We start from the raw sequence: 15,514 nt of genomic DNA on the forward strand, positions 1-15,514 counted from the left end.
AAATTGCCATGATTTTTCTTGGCATGCTTTCAGAGCATGTCTGGATGACTTTTACTGAGTGTGTCGTGAGGTGACGGCAAACGCTGCCAAATAACATTCTTGGAAGTCTTAGCCGTAGCCGTGTGCCAATGAGTCGAGCTGTTGTCATCCACTGTTTAGACTTGCTTGTGCAAAACAATTTTTTCCTTTTTTAAATAGACAAGTTCAGGATGTAGTTGAGTGCAGTAGCCCTGTTTTTCTCTACTGGAACAGTAAATGCAAGAGGCTGATGAGAAATGAAAGGAACGTATGGGCTTGTGTTTTGAGAGACATTGCCAAAGTTGTCAGCGCACAACTCTTCACCTGTATAAACAACATAATGTTCTGGCAACATCATTAATTACTCTTATGACAGTCAAACACGGGTCTTCCAACTCATATTTATCCTTTTCTACAGCTCGCTCTTTCTCTGTGTTGCTTCTGTATAAAATCATTTTTGGTGCCCTCTCAGTTCAGCTCACGTCCTGAAAATAACTGTGCCGTGAAAAGACGCAACAAAATAGACAAACATTGAAATTTTCAGGCATTTCCTAATTTTCATCTGCTCAGCTAAGACATGCAATCAGAACTTTAGATGCAGCCACTGTTGCACTGATTTTTGTGCCACAGTGTTGTTCAAATTCAGACTTTTTTATGATTGTCTGCAACCGGAAGTAATGATCCCATGCAATATCCAGATTATATCCACGAGATATCTAGAGCAGAAAAACTAAAACATTGTTAAAAGCACATAACGGATGACAGATAAGAAGAGAGACTTACGCAGACATTCATTGGCCTCGCGAGCATTGGCCCTCTGCCAAGGTCGGTCATAGTGAAAGGGCTTGCAGCGGTCACATTCAGGTCCCTCCGTGTTGTGTTTGCAGTCACACACCAGTTTACCTTCCTTGTCTTTCAGACAGCGTGAGGCATGGCCGTTGCACTTACACCTCCCGCCCACCTGGAAGTCTCCCACTGCATAGAAATAAGTTGGGAGTGTTGATGTCACTGCCATGGGGTCATCATCCCTCCCTCCAGTGTTGCCTCCGGCCCCTAGTACCAACTCCCGGGGCATCTGCGGCCGGCTAAAGACCACACGGATATCAGTGACGGTGACCCAGTCCTGAAGAACTGGGCTGTTGTCAAAATCTTTACCAGAAGGCCGTCCATCCAGAGTGCTGAAAGCTATAAGCCCTCCAGACAGCGGGTAAAGGTCAGTGTGACCATCTGTGCAAAGAGCTTCCTGCTCATTCTGCTTGGTGATGGTTGCTTTGTTGGGTCGGTTGTACATGCGGCGGCACTGCGAGGAGTAGAACTGGTAGGGCATCCAGCTTTTGCCATAGTCCATGCTTTTGTATATGGCCAGGGACTCGGGTCGTGGTGAACAAAACTGCAGGCTGACGTAGGTAATCTCAAATTTTTTACCCAGCGAAAGGGTGAGAGTCACATTGTACGGAGAGGTGTTCAGATTCTCCGACTGCCAGCAGGTGAGGTTGTGGGCCGAGTTGAGGTCGGTGAGGTAGGAAGCCGGGTGGGCACGGCGAGGGTCGGCTGCGTCACAGATTTGGCACGTGCGTACAGAAGGCCGCTCGTCGCCCCGCTCCACCACGCTACAGGAACGGGAGGGAGGTCGGCCACACACGCTGGAAACCATCACCTCCTTGCCGAAGGCAGCATTGATAAACTCAGGGATACACCGGCGTGCTGCACCGGTGTCATCATAGCAGGGGTCTGGAGGAGTCTGCTGTCCTGTGAAGGGATTAGCGGCACTGTGGGTGAAGGTTGAGCATGCCAGGAGGCACAGGCCCAGCAGGTACCTCCAAGGTTCCCTCATCCTGCTCAAGGGGCCTGTGTTTGGATGTCTATGTGCAAGGATGAGGGTATGTGTGTTTGCCCAAGTGTGTAAACTGAGTGTCTGCGTCGTTGCACTGATGTGTCAGTGTGTGACTCCCCCCCCCGTGAGTGTGTAATTTGTGAGTCAGTGGAAGAAGAGTGTCTGAGCTCAGTGACCCTTCGCTTCAGGCTGACCAGAGCCTTTCCTGTAAGAGAGAGAAATAAACACAAGGGTCAATGTCATCGACATACTTTACCATAACAGGATAGAAAATGGAAAGTGGCATTGATGTACTGCATAAAAAACAAGCAAACAAAAAACCCAATGTTGTGTATCTTTAAAACCAAATTATACTTCCCCTTATAAAGGAAATTAAATAAAATCTTTTACATTGTACGGCCACAAGTGAATGTTTTCATTGACTGAAAGCCTGTCAAAGGATCAGACAGATGAGGGGCCCGAGAGAGAGAATGTGACCATTTAAAGAGAGACATAAGTGACTGCAAGTAGCTGCATCCTGAATTTCAATGCCGGCCTCTCATTCACTACTCGAGTCCTACGCTATTCAGGTCAAAACTGGCCAAGCCTTCTGGTCATGCTTGAGCAGCATGGCAGAAGTCACCCCATAATCCCTGGTGGTACGGCAGAGCAGTGAACCGTGTGTGACCCTGGTCAAAGCACTGCTGCAAGCGCTGGTCCTAGAAGGGAAAAAAAAAAGAAAAAAAAAAAGACGGGGGGTGGATTCTACATACGAAGGCCAGGCTGTAGTTACTTGCTAATTTTTGAGGAATTTTACAGGAAATCAACCGTTGCAACGCTATTGTGACACAGTGCTGACCGCAAAGAAGGCAGCATTGTGTTTATTCGCTGAACCAGAAAATTCACCAAAAGTGATGGGTATTTGAGAAATGAACTCCACTTTAAAAGAACTTAGAAAGGCCTCAGTGTCTCACAGACTAAATCTATGGGTCAAGACAGGTACCTGGCTGGCTTCTTTCATAAGCTGAGTGCTTGACGAGAGGCCTCTTGGTCCCCGAGAAAGATCGAGGGGCACAAGGAGAAAAAGCCCCAGAGCAAAGAAAGCAGACAATAGAAAGAGATGTATATGGCCTGAGGTTTCTTCTTCCTTAATCCCCTTTTTACTTCCCTGGATGTCAAGTCTAGAAGAGCCTCATTTTAAAAGTGACAGCGGAGGGGTTGGGAAGGTACCTCAACCGTTTGAATTCAATTACAATGCATCACACCCACCTCCTTCTACCCCCACACTCTTTCTTATACTACAGAATCGTTCTTCATCTTTGTAGAACAAAAAGCTTCATCTGTGGCCAATCAAAAAAAAAAAAAAAGTCAATTTTTGTGGATTTTGTCCATAGAAATCCTCAAAAAAAACAAAAACAAAAAATAACACCCACGTGTCCTAATAAATAGGATGCCTCTTCTGTGCTTAAACACCATTCAGCTGATTGTCAAGCATAAATTCAGATGCTTAGAAAAATTAATGTGATGAATATCGATATCAATCTCTGTCACGCATTACAGAGTGTAACCTGTGTGGTGTTAATTTTAGCAACATTAAGCAGGTAATTTTTTTAGGTTTAGGTTTTTTTATTTTCAGTATGTGTGTGTTATGGATACATGCAGGAGAACATTGGATACAGTTTTCACTCTTAAAGAAAAGAAGAAAAGTATGCTGTTAATAATTTTAAAGTAACAGGTACATTTGGAGTATTTGAAAGGAAAGGAGATAAAATATCATACAGGTGTTTTTCTATTTAAACATACAATGTCATAAGGGAAATGCAGTATCTACACAGTATTGTAAAAGGGTTGTGGGCTGTATTATAGAGTATCCGAATGCCCCTATCTTAATGTGAAATTACATAGTTTGAGGTGCAATCGTACTCTGTTGTCCTTCTGTACCTACTGTATGTATGCATCACAACTTCAAATAAAAAGTTCAGAAAAATTACAGAGAACTTTTGGGACATGACAGCATAAGTTGTAGGATTTAGTATAAAGTGATATAGTGGGAAGTTCCCTATATGTGAGTATAGGGAAATACAACCTAACACATCTGAGATGTGAAGCAGACATTCAGAAATAATCTTCTTGGCAAGTTAAAGACCTCAGCATAAGAATAAAAACAACACATTTCCTCTTACACTATGCACAGTGGATTGAGAGGATGGGTCTGCTCATTAATGACTGGACTAAGAGGTCTTGGCAGGATAGATAAGGACACAGATAGGTTGCATGTGTCTGCGGTCAGGGAGGTTAAAGTGGTTACACAGACGGGAGTTCATCAACCAAACGTACTCCATCAAAAGACCGGTCATGGTAAGGCTGGTGGGCTTGACACTCAGTGGGGAGGGCGCAGAGAGGCGGCCGATAGAATTAGCAACTCATTAGCATCCAGGCCGGGCTTCCATCAGAGGCATGCTCATCTGGGAAAATAAACTGTGGGGAGTCTCTGAAGGAGAGAGGAAATAGGAGTGGAAACAAAATAGGAAAAAGGTCTAGAAATTATCACAGGATTGAAGATTTTATGGGCATGTTTAGAAAGAGTTGGTGGGTGGACAGCAGACCAAAGAAAAATAGATGGCATAATCATATATAAGAGTTTTGGTAGGCAAGAAAGGAAAGGGACACGGGAAGGAGAGAAACAGTGAGGGGCACGACAGTGATAAAGCAGAAATGACTGGAGGGAGGGCAAGCAAGGACAGAGATGAATGGGAGCAGTAGGAGAAAGAGGGAAAGTGACAGAGATGGAGGGAGGGAGTTGAGGGAAGGACATAAAAATTGAGAGAGGGTGCAATGGAGGGGAGACAGATTAAGGTAGAGGACTGCACGGGTCTGTGTCTGGACTTTGGATGACTAAATATGGTGCGGCCCATGTGCCTGCCGGGACTCTTGCAGGGTCTGGTGCTGTCAGGCGCGTCTGACAGACGAGCATGTAGGTTAAACAGAGACGGTACAGTGACACGGCTGTTTAATTCCACTCAGTCCGCCCTCCGAAACAGTTGCCAGCATGCACGAGAGACTTCTCACTTCCACTAAAATCAGCCTTTTGGTATTTTTAATCTCTGCTATGACATCAGCACTGAGGTGTAGCAGGTTGACCTTTTAAATACTAAGAATCTGTTTCAGCAAAAAGTTATCTGCCTATAGCTTTGGCCGTGTGTTTAACAAGCTACGACTTCCCCTCAGTGGGAAAGATTTAGCCTCTCATGAAATGTGGTTCAAGTAGCAACAGCTGCAGTCCAGTGTCTCCGTCTTTCTGATTAAGACGACGAATCCCACACAGAAATGTTGGGTTAGCGAGGAGAGGCTGCAGCTTTTAAAGAGAAACAAAAAGACTTGCAGATTTGCTTACATTGTTCTAGTAAAGAGATATTCTTATTGTTGTGGGAGAAAATAAAATCATGCATGCAATATTTTTACATTATGATTCCTGCCAAGAGTTAAATGAGATGATTAAAACCACTCTCGTTCAAGTGAGTGTAGCAGTTATCCTGGCTCTGTTTAAGTGTTGGAAAATCTGGCTGCCACGTTGCCCAAGCTCACTAATTAATTACATTTGAGTGTAAAGATGTTACATTTAACCTGAGGGTAATGCATCGCTTCCCATGTTGATCTCCTATAATAGCTACGCTTTTGCATTTCACGTTAAAGTTGGCCTGCTTGCAAACCTACTGGCATCATTTAAGTGAGAAAAAAAAGAAGTAATTTTAAAATGATTAGCTGGTCGAAGTGCGGTGATAAATACAAACTGCACATTAGGCAAATTGTCACAACAACATTCCTCTGTGGCATAACGGCAATGAAAATCCTGAATGTGCAAACATGCTTTGATCCCAAATCCTGGGCTGTGGCAGTGTTAAATTATTTGCTTATTAGTAATATAGACTCCTTTGGAAATGAGAGAATGAAAATATTATGGGGCTTTTAGAGTGAAAGCCCTCACTCTCCCCCTGCATAGCATGTTTTTAAAGATTACTCAGGCCATTTGGCAGTCGGAACAGATCCAGCGGTTTAAAAATCAAACCAGTGAGCCCAATTAAGGAAGGCTGATGATGAGGGGCAATGGGAAAGGAAATTAGATTAAAGAGATGTGGGCGACGAATAGAGGGAGCAGAAATCCAGGAAGACAGACGAGAGAGAAAGGGAGGAAGAGAAGAACAGGAAGATGACAGGGTGGTCTGGTGGTTTCAGCGGAGACATTCCTGGGAACGTTTTTTCAGCTTCTCGCTGTCACCGGGAGATCATCCCATGTTGAGTTGTCTCTCTTTCAAGCGTGGGCGCCTCTGTCAGAGTTCACAGATTAGGAAAACAGAAGTGGCTGAGAGGCTTTATTTGGCTTGGGTGAAGAGGAGGGCGCCAGGGGAGGTGAGGATAGGAGAGGGACCAGCTGAGCCACTTTGTATCCCAACTGGGAGCCGTTCCTGCTGTTCTGGAGCGACGGTGTGCTGGCTGCACTCAAAGTGGGACTGAATGGAGGCCTTCTGCGACGACCGTCTCAGATGACAGCAAGCTGGGGTCCAAATTGGTACCCTGCTAACCCTCCAGCCTGCTGTATAGTAATCCCTAATGGGGTTATTACCGGCTGCCTGGAATCATGATGGGATTTTTAATAGGCTAACAACAGGGCTACCTCCATTCTCATTATCAGCATGGAAAGATACACTGTATGAATATTACACCGCTGAACAGGAAAGCAACAGGAATCCCCTACATCTACTCCATCCCCTCAATCTTATCCATTTATCAACTACTAGTGTTCTATTTCAGATATCAGGAAGTAGTCACGTTTCACAAGGTTTATTTTAGCTTTTGTGCCACACCTATAAATTATTAATTGATGCCATTTATGAGAGAATAACATAAATTTATATATTTGAGAAAATGGAACCGGCCATAAATGACAGTTCTGATTAATCATGAATCACATCCCTGTCCACTTTGCGCACACACACACACACACACACACACACACACACACACACACACACCTGAAAGATAAACAAACTTGTCCAGCTGACTGACAGGTTTCAGGTAACAGGGGTCAGATATTATCAGCCTGAATCCCACTTAATGATGTCCATCTCCACGGTCATGAAGATCCTACCATTGGTGTGTGTGTGTGTTTGTGTGTAAGTACGTGAGGGTGAAGGAAAGTCTGAGTACCTCACTAGCATTCATTAGGCACTGAAGAGGCAGGGGGAGGGCTGAGGAAAGAGGGGTGTAACCTCTCACAGCTGAGGGCGTCATTAGCACGGGGATCACTAACAAATTTTTAAAGCCTGCTTATGTCTCCTCAGAGGGTGTGTGTGTGTATATAATGTGACAAATCCTCCAATTCCAACCTTCAAAACTACTCACCATCACCTTACTGCTATATCAAACTCCTGTAGCTAAAGCAAAGTCCATGAGATAGTACTGGCTGTTTCTGGGATAACACAAAGCCGTTTCAAAGTGTCTGTGTGGCTTGAGACGCAGCAGGCAGATCCACAGAAGATCATAAAACATCCAAGTGAAAAAAAAAAATTCTCTACCTTTCTATCTGACAGAAAGAGACACCACAGGGAGAAACCCTGAACGCCCAGCAGAGGAATGCAGCAGCTTCTCTGGCCCAGCCCACACCGCCGGCCCCGAGTCTGACAGCAGTTCTTTAAATCAACAGAACCTGATCCAGAACCAAACAGGAGGAGAGACGACAGACAGAGAAGTTAAGATGGCTCTCACAGACTCTGGACGGGAAGCTGTACTGAGCTGCTGATCCTTGTATTTAGTGCAAAAAGTCACGAAAACTGCTGATAGGACATCTTGTTGTATATTTTTGTCTGTTAAAAAGAGGGTTTAGTGAGGTGAGCCTGCTCTCGGTGAGAAAACGAAAAGCGTAAGGGAGTGGAGAGGACATGAGCAGACAGAAAGTTTTAGGCATTACTCATGAATTTACACGGGATTAAAGAGGGTTAAACTGTGAGAACAGAAACAGGCAAAAATACACATCAAATGAATACACAAGACCTTTGGTTTTAGTTGTTTTTCCAACTTAGAGCCTCCACACATCCGACTCATGTGTTTTCTGCTTCACTTTTAAATGTGACTGCACTCATAAAAAGCGAGAAGAAAACACAGTAAGTAGGGTGAAGACGAGTATGAGCTCTACAGTTAAAAAAATATAATAAAATATGATGCATTTAAATAATTTCTTTTTTAGTTTTGACCTTTTTTTTTAAAAAAAAACATTTAGTCAGTGACACAAACCAAACATCTGTGGTAAAATAACTGATTTTAAGACTAAATCCTACAGAAAGCTCAACCTTAAATCACACTGCAAAATAAAGTATGTGAGTTAGCAGTTACAAACTCTGAATCTATTTGAGTCACAGCCAAATGGATCATGGATCATTCTGAACATAAGTATGTTGCGTTACAGGATGTGGAACTATTTTCTTGAAAAAAAAAAAAAAAAAATCTCCATGAAGCTCCCACGAGGAAAAACTTTTCTTCTGGATTTTTAGCTGACAGGGTAAAAGTTTGGAGTACAAGGACCGGCGTCCAAAAATTTATAGCCACCTATGTCACGCTGTGATCTGTTTTCAAATACAAGAAATATTTCCCCTACATGTGCTGTCAAGATGAGCTTGAGAGAGAGAGAGAGCGAAAAAGATGGATGATATCCTCGGACCACGATGGCGGGCAGATTAACAAATTCCTTTAACACTGGATGAAAGCTATCAAGTAGCAGGATTACAGCGATAATACAGACATGTGAGAAATGCTGAACTTCCCAAAGTGTGGTGTTTTCAGGAAGCGGTTGGACTGGAGGGCTGCCCTACGGAACATTTCCCATGGACATAAGCACAACCCAGACCGCAGCTTGAGAGGCAGGTGAGCCGTTTCTGGGTATGAGAGGAAGTAACTCGTTCAGAGGCATGGAAGGATTTAAGGAGAAGAGAGGTGAACGCTCCTTTAAAACCCTTTGAAGGTTGGCTGCGGTAGGCAGAGCCGCGGTTTTCCCAAAAGCCCCCCTAACAGGAAAAACGGTCTCTTTTCCTCTTTTTTTTTTTTTTTTTCCATTGCATAAGAGCAACCTCTACCCCACCACAGCCAAAAGCACGGACCTACTTTGAACTCCAAAGGGGGTGCAAATCGTTTTATTAAGTCCTTGAAATACTCCGAAGGTTGCGTTCATTAAACACACTCCTTGACAAACAAGTTGTATTTACAAGACACTTTATCGGATGCCAAAGCTTGTGACTCAGACAAGCCTGCTTCACCTCTTCCTGTTCTTTCCTCTCCATCTTTATTCATTCTCCCTTGAGGGCGATGTTACTACACCCCAGGGGGATTTCTGTAGGGGAGTTGCCCACAGGTCAGAGGTCATAGTGTAAAGGCACTAACACTTTTCCATCACTATGGATGTGTCTGTGTGTATCCAAGTCAGATAAGTATACTGATAGGAAATAAGTGGGGCCAGATATACGCATGTGGACCTCACACACACACACACACACACACACACACACACACACACACACTGCATCTGGATGAAATCTGCAGCTAGCAAACGCAGGCCTAGCGTTTGCTGGTGCAGGAAGTGGTGGGATAAAATGTGAATCTCTGCCTCTGGGTCCTCTTCCCACAGCGAGAGCCATCTTGGGTATCACGCTGATGAATGATGGGTATTTTAACAGAGAAGGTAAGCAAGTACAAACACCTAATTTGTCACTCAGAGAGATATCACACAGGCAATTCAGTCAGCAGTCAAGATAGTATTTCAACTTCATTCTCACCTCTGAAGTGGAGACAGATGCTGCCTGAGTGAGTGCATGTAATGTGGGTACTCTGTCACACCACATTCAGCTCATGGGCTGCATATAAATGCAAGGTTGGAAACAGAATATATCAATTCTTCATGGATTGAAATCAAACTCTAATTCTTGGATCTTGTGTTTTATCCCTGTAGCTACCAGAATCTGATATGGTAGCTCCTGACAAACAGCTGCATCGTGAGTTCAATGATAGCCTCTCCCACAGGCTCGTGGTTGAGCAGACCTTATTAATTAATCAGCCTGCACAGTTTATTCGAATGCTCGACTCAAGGGGGATGAAGTTACACACAGTAAAAACAGAGCAGTGTATGCGACTAGGAGAAACAGATATAGCATTACTTTCCCGCTCTCGTCAAACTGCTGAAGCCACAGAAGGAAAAATATAGTGGAAGTGTTGACTTTACTCGCTCAGGTGGACGGAGCCAAGATCCAGAGGAATCCTGCTCTTCAAGGCAGAAGAAAACAGTCTGCTTATGTTACTGCAGCTTTAACCATCCCCATCCAGCCGCACTTTAAGGAGTTAATAAAAATCTGCACTATGTTGCTCTGGATTAGCCTCCACATCATGTGCCTTCAGCTGCTCCTGGCTCTACCTCCCTCGCTCTGTCACTGATGGAAGCAGGGTGTGATGCAATTAAATAATGATGATTAATTTGCAAAAACAGGGAAGCAGTGGCTGCACTCCAGATGAACAGCCCTTCGCTTCAGATGCATTAAACTCCCCCTGCTTTCCTCTGGCTTCGACTTGACATTTCACATTCTTTCTGACCTTGGTGAGCGGCAAGGTTTCAGAGGCCCTCATCGTGCACCGATTCCAGGCGTTTGCGGCGAGAGTGAGAAGTAGGTCAAGTGGCTGACACTGTTTCAGAGCGCAATAGGGGGATACTTTAAGTCTATTGAAGCAGTTAAGATAAGCCATCGGTATGGGATTCTCGCTTTCGCTTCCAGGCTTGTACCTGCTTGAGAGCAGAGAAGTGGATGAGCTCGGGGAGGGTGAACCTCATCAGTATTGTAAAGGCTATTGTTTCCCCATCACACCCTGACAGGAAGTGGACTTAAGTGCAAAAATGTATTATCATCATTTGCTATTTAGAGTTTAGAGCACAGGTATCAAATTAATTTTACATCACGGACCACATACACGTTACTTTGATCTTATGTGGGCCGTACCAGTGAAACTCCCCTTTCTGTCAGTGTGCAGAAGCTTAACTACACATTTAAACCCAGAGAGATTTTAATATAAAAAAAAGAAAGTCAAATTTCAACAGCATTTCTAAATGATAAAGAAATGCTGCTGCAGTAAATGTATGAAATCTGTCAGCACAACTCTTTGGGCTTAAATTCTGTGTAGCAGTAATGTTTAAAATGATAGAAATCTATTATTTATTTACTTTGGGGTAGTATGAATGGTAATGGGGAAGGTCTGGATCAGTAAAAAAAAAAAAAAAAAAAAAAAAAAAAAGGCTTCAAAACTTGTAAAAGGACGGTCAAAAGTCATATATTCATGTCCTCCTACACATTTTCCATCAAGTGGGCCGGATTGGAGTCTTGGGCGGCCGATTCTTGCCCCTGGGACTTATGTTTGCCAACCCTGATTTAGACAGATTTTCCTGACCTTTAATAATAAAGACAAGTTATTTCTCCAAACGAGCTACTGTGTCTTAATTTAAACATTTTTAATGCATAAATGTCCCTTTTTTTTTTTAAAACCACAAGTTGCACGTGGTGGCGTCGAACGGAAAAGGGGGTAATATTAGAAGCGGCCAATGCACCGATTACGCGCCAGTGCCCGAACCTGGAAGCTGTTGCATGCAAGCTGGCTTTCATATAGCTCACCTCTTGCACCTCGGCACGGGCTGACATTGTTGTTTTTCCTTTGCGGCGACACGTGGGCCAGGTGTAAACCGTGGAGGCTGACACCTGTTCGTGATGTCCGCCGCTCTGATCCAGCGCGTCCCGGTGATTCAGCAACCCGAAACTTACACGACCTCAGTCTGTAATGCGGTAATAACAGTCATTGCCTGCGTTTAAAACAAATAGCAGGTTTGGACAGCCCGTCACAGCGAGCGCCGTGAGTCACTTACTAGGAAAATAAGCGGTGCGTAAAATTGAGATCTGCTCTCCGCAGAGACGCGCACACGCCGGGTGTGTGGAACAAACAGGCACGGTGAGCCGCAAATTATAAACTTACCCCAGTGTCACAAGACGGTAGAGCCGCTGACTTAGTACTTTTAAAAGACGTCCTACAAGCGAGAGATCCACCTTAGCATCAAGCTTCGTGCTCCGTCAAAAACCGTCCTCTCCAAACGAGGGGAAAAAAGTGAGGCGTACTTTCTCACGTTCGTCTCCTTTTAAAAAATAGTTAAGCACAAGTGAGAAGATAGCGGCGGGAGGAGAGATGAACCACCGAACTCATCCCCGTCCGAAGCTCAGAGCGACTGAAGAGCGTCCAGTACATCCATATGTAAAGAGAGCCCGGGTTAGGCTACTCCCCGTTAAAATCAAACCCAGATTTCCCCCAAAACCAAGAGAGAAAGAGCGCACCCGAGAGAGAGAGTGAGGGTGAGAGAGAGTGAGGGTGTGTGTGTGAGAGAGAGAGATCTGCATATCCAATAGCGCACAGTATTTGGATAACTTAAGTTTCATTTTTCCTGTAATTTGAAGAGGCGCCCAATTAATAAAAGAAATAAATATGCGCGAAGAAAAACACTACTTATATCATTTGATTTCATTCCACGGTCTCACTTTTACAACAAATACATCTCCGCCACTTTACGGACTGGCAGTTACTCTGCTGCCTGCTCTGAACGCTACGTGCTGGGCTGTGTTCACAGGCAGCCATATGGAGGTCGTAATGAGCGCACAACGCTGAACCTGTTGAAACAGAGTCAGGGGTTAGCGGGGGCCAAACAAACAAGAGGCAGATGCAGAATGTTGTGACTTATTAATCCCAATAATAGTCCAGCACACGCGGGATTTATTTGCGTCGAGGCACCGACTTTCCCCCCCCCCTTTATTAATAATAGTAACATGGAATCAAACACACCAGGACTGCCTGTTGTGCGCTTGTGTAAAAAGAGGCTCGTTCTGGCAGAGAAAATGTGGACCTGCGCCCTCGGCTATGACAGCATCGCATTAACTCATTAACTGCCTTCATGTGACTTTAAAGAGCATGCGGTCTGTCGTGATGAGTGCTGGCAATTTTATACAGCCCGTCTGGGGAGCGCGTGCCCAAAGGCGCACTGGGGGAGCAAATGGATTTTCGGGGATTTGAGAATTAAAGCAGGTATCGCAGACGTAGGTAACGGCAATTAGAGCCGCTGACGTTTATCACAAAACGGCCAAATAAAATAGGCCGTGTCGGGACTTTTGGGCAGAGTTCATTTAATGTAAGCACAGAGGATAACTTGTCACACGTGTAAAACCAGCCCGGCAGAACCGCGAGGACGGGCCGCAGTTCACTTCATAATTCCAGGTAATTTATAGGCGACAGCTCGCGTGTTGCTCTACGTGTTATTGCAGGTGCAGCCTGCCTACCGGTGGGTAGGCCGGTCATTAGTATCGCGGTCGATCAAATCCCGAGAACCTCCTGGCCCGCTGTAAGCTGATCAACATTCCTCCTGTAGGCGATTTACTGTACCATCCTCTGGGGGGAACAGCATGGCCCAGCTTGGCCTGGCCCGGGCCCGGAACCGCCCTGCCTTCATCCAGTAATTCATCTCAAACAAAGACCGTTCAAACACGAATTCAAAGCCGCGGATAATTAAAATTAATAGGCATTAACCCCCAACCCCGTGCGCGTGCGCTACGCCCACGGAGCACACCTGCAGCCAATACTAATTAACAGTATCAGTGAACACAATGAGACACGGAGAGGGGGGAAAAGGAAATTACTCAAATCAGTTAATGGATTTAAACACAAAGGGGAAAACGGCTCAGAAAGTGGGCTAAAATTAATGAAGTCTGATGAAAGTAAGTGACGAGCAAGGGCAAGCATACAGGGGAGCCGTGCAGTGGAGACAGAATATTGGGATTTTTCGATTTGCTTCCAGAAAACTTAAAACACAAAGGTTTATCTGACTCCTTTTGTTCAGCGATTAATACTTTATTTATATAAGAGTAATTTAGTTCTTAATCTCAGGTGGTTTGTCTCCACTCTTTCCAAATAACTCTCCAAGAGTTAAGCTTCTAAATGGGATCTTGTAGTAAATCTTAATATTTCGGATGCATTTCTATCCCAGTCTTATTAAAATCTCTCAGATTTGCAGATTGAACATCGATACAGGCGCTTCAAATATTCTCCAGTGTTTTGAATTAAAATACTTGAGTTTAGTGCTAAACGTTTGAGAAAGTAGGGCAGCAAATGGAGAGAAGCTGACACAAACACAGCAGGCCTTCATCAATTGATCCAACAAACTGTCCGAAACACAAAATACTCAAACTCTTTGGTTTGTTAAAAGGAGGGAAAAAAAACAAGTAGGGGCATTTTGCTGCCAGCGTTTCTGTTTACACGGGGGCAGTGCAGTCCATGTTCACGCGTTTTATTTGAGAGAGGGGACAATTTTGACGCATTCCTGTGAAATAAAGGAGCTCCACCATCCAGCCAGTAATCTAGGTAGATTATCTCTGCAGTTACAAGTGGGAGAGGCTGGACTGCGTTAAAGACAGAATGAAAGAAAGCAAGACTAACAACAGGCAACACACTCACTTGCTGTCAGATGGGATTCAAGCGGGGAGCTCTCCTCGGTCCTTTAGTTGTTGCACTTGGATCAGTCTGCTGATTGTGTCTGCAAAACAACCCCGTCTGTCTGTTCCAAGCCCGGGGGCTCTCGGCACTAGGTTCCCTGTGGCGGACACCCTGGAGAAAATGTCAGCCTCCGACTGTTTCCTCGCTTCATTTTTTGGCACCCCTGCTGTCGGGCGCAAGGAGAGATGCTTACCTTATCCAGAGGGGAAACCCCCAATTGGCTTTCAGTGGAGACGGGCCTCCCTCTTGTGGCGAATACCGTGTAATACTCAGTCAGACTAATAACCTGTGCCTTTAAAAAAAAAAAAAAAAAAAAAAAAAAAATCGGCCCCAAAGTACATAAATGCAACTCACACTTAGGTGGCGCTATAGTACTGAACATTTTCCTTATCACGGGGTTCTAGTGGCGGCTCTGCATTGCCTCAGAGCAAGATAACGTGAAAATGATACCCAGTCATGTCACTAATTAAGCTGGTGAGTTGAGTGGATTTCCACCAGGTGCACCTTTGTTGACGTTTTATCAGCCTCAGATTTTCTGAGACAAAAAAAGATTCGTGGTTGTTTGTATGGCAGTAAGCAAGAGAGCATTTCCACGATATAACTGGATCAGCTGGCGTGGCCACCGTGGAGACATGTATGCCTTAGCATGAAAACAAGTGTTACTGTTAAGATTAGGGCTGTTTCGTTCAGTTACCCAAGTAAGCAGCGTTATATATGAACTAACACAGTACCGATCATCATTATTAACGTTTTTGACTAATCAAACAGATTTCAGCGTGATGACACATTTTTTAAGTCTGTAGCTCACAGCTGAAATAAAGTAAAATACACAAAGAAAAAATACTATCATTTCATGTCGGGATTTCTTTTTGCTGTGTTATAGGTTCAGATAAGTTGTTGAATTAAACAGATCACTTTGCCATATTATTTGATTGTTTGGATTATTTGTTTTTCATTTACTGCTTTTCCCATCTTTTTTTCACTATAGCTACACAAGGAAACTCACCAGAATGTAATGAAATCTTCTGTTGGCACTTAATCACAGATAAAGTCACTCTGTTAGCACTGACTGATTTG

At 44.3% G+C, this 15,514-nt stretch overlaps 1 protein-coding gene across 6 annotated transcripts in view; it reads right to left on the minus strand.

The window, feature by feature from the left end:
- The window catches only part of ntn2 (netrin 2), a 53,944-nt gene extending 39,356 nt beyond the window's left edge, over positions 1-14,588 (minus strand). Inside the window, exons 1-4 of one of the 6 annotated variants that reach the window (XM_085416207.1) lie at positions 11,882-12,522; positions 11,527-11,684; positions 7,405-7,535; positions 802-2,057 (exon numbers count right to left, since the gene is read on the minus strand). In XM_085416207.1, the coding sequence (XP_085272333.1) occupies positions 802-1,852 (1,051 nt within the window). In that variant the 5' untranslated portion in view covers positions 1,853-2,057; positions 7,405-7,535; positions 11,527-11,684; positions 11,882-12,522. Of the gene's footprint in view, positions 1-801; positions 2,058-7,404; positions 7,536-11,526; positions 11,685-11,881; positions 12,523-14,398 lie in introns of those variants that run through there. The other 5 variants (XM_085416208.1, XM_085416210.1, XM_085416211.1 and 2 more) reach the window with 5 other exon arrangements.
- Positions 14,589-15,514: the final 926 nt, after the last annotated feature.

The sequence above is a fragment of the Rhamphochromis longiceps genome, linkage group LG8 (assembly GCF_057381845.1).
Source record: "Rhamphochromis longiceps isolate RC_006_pf linkage group LG8, R_longiceps_female_GT1.1, whole genome shotgun sequence".
Taxonomy (NCBI): Eukaryota; Metazoa; Chordata; class Actinopteri; order Cichliformes; family Cichlidae; genus Rhamphochromis; species Rhamphochromis longiceps.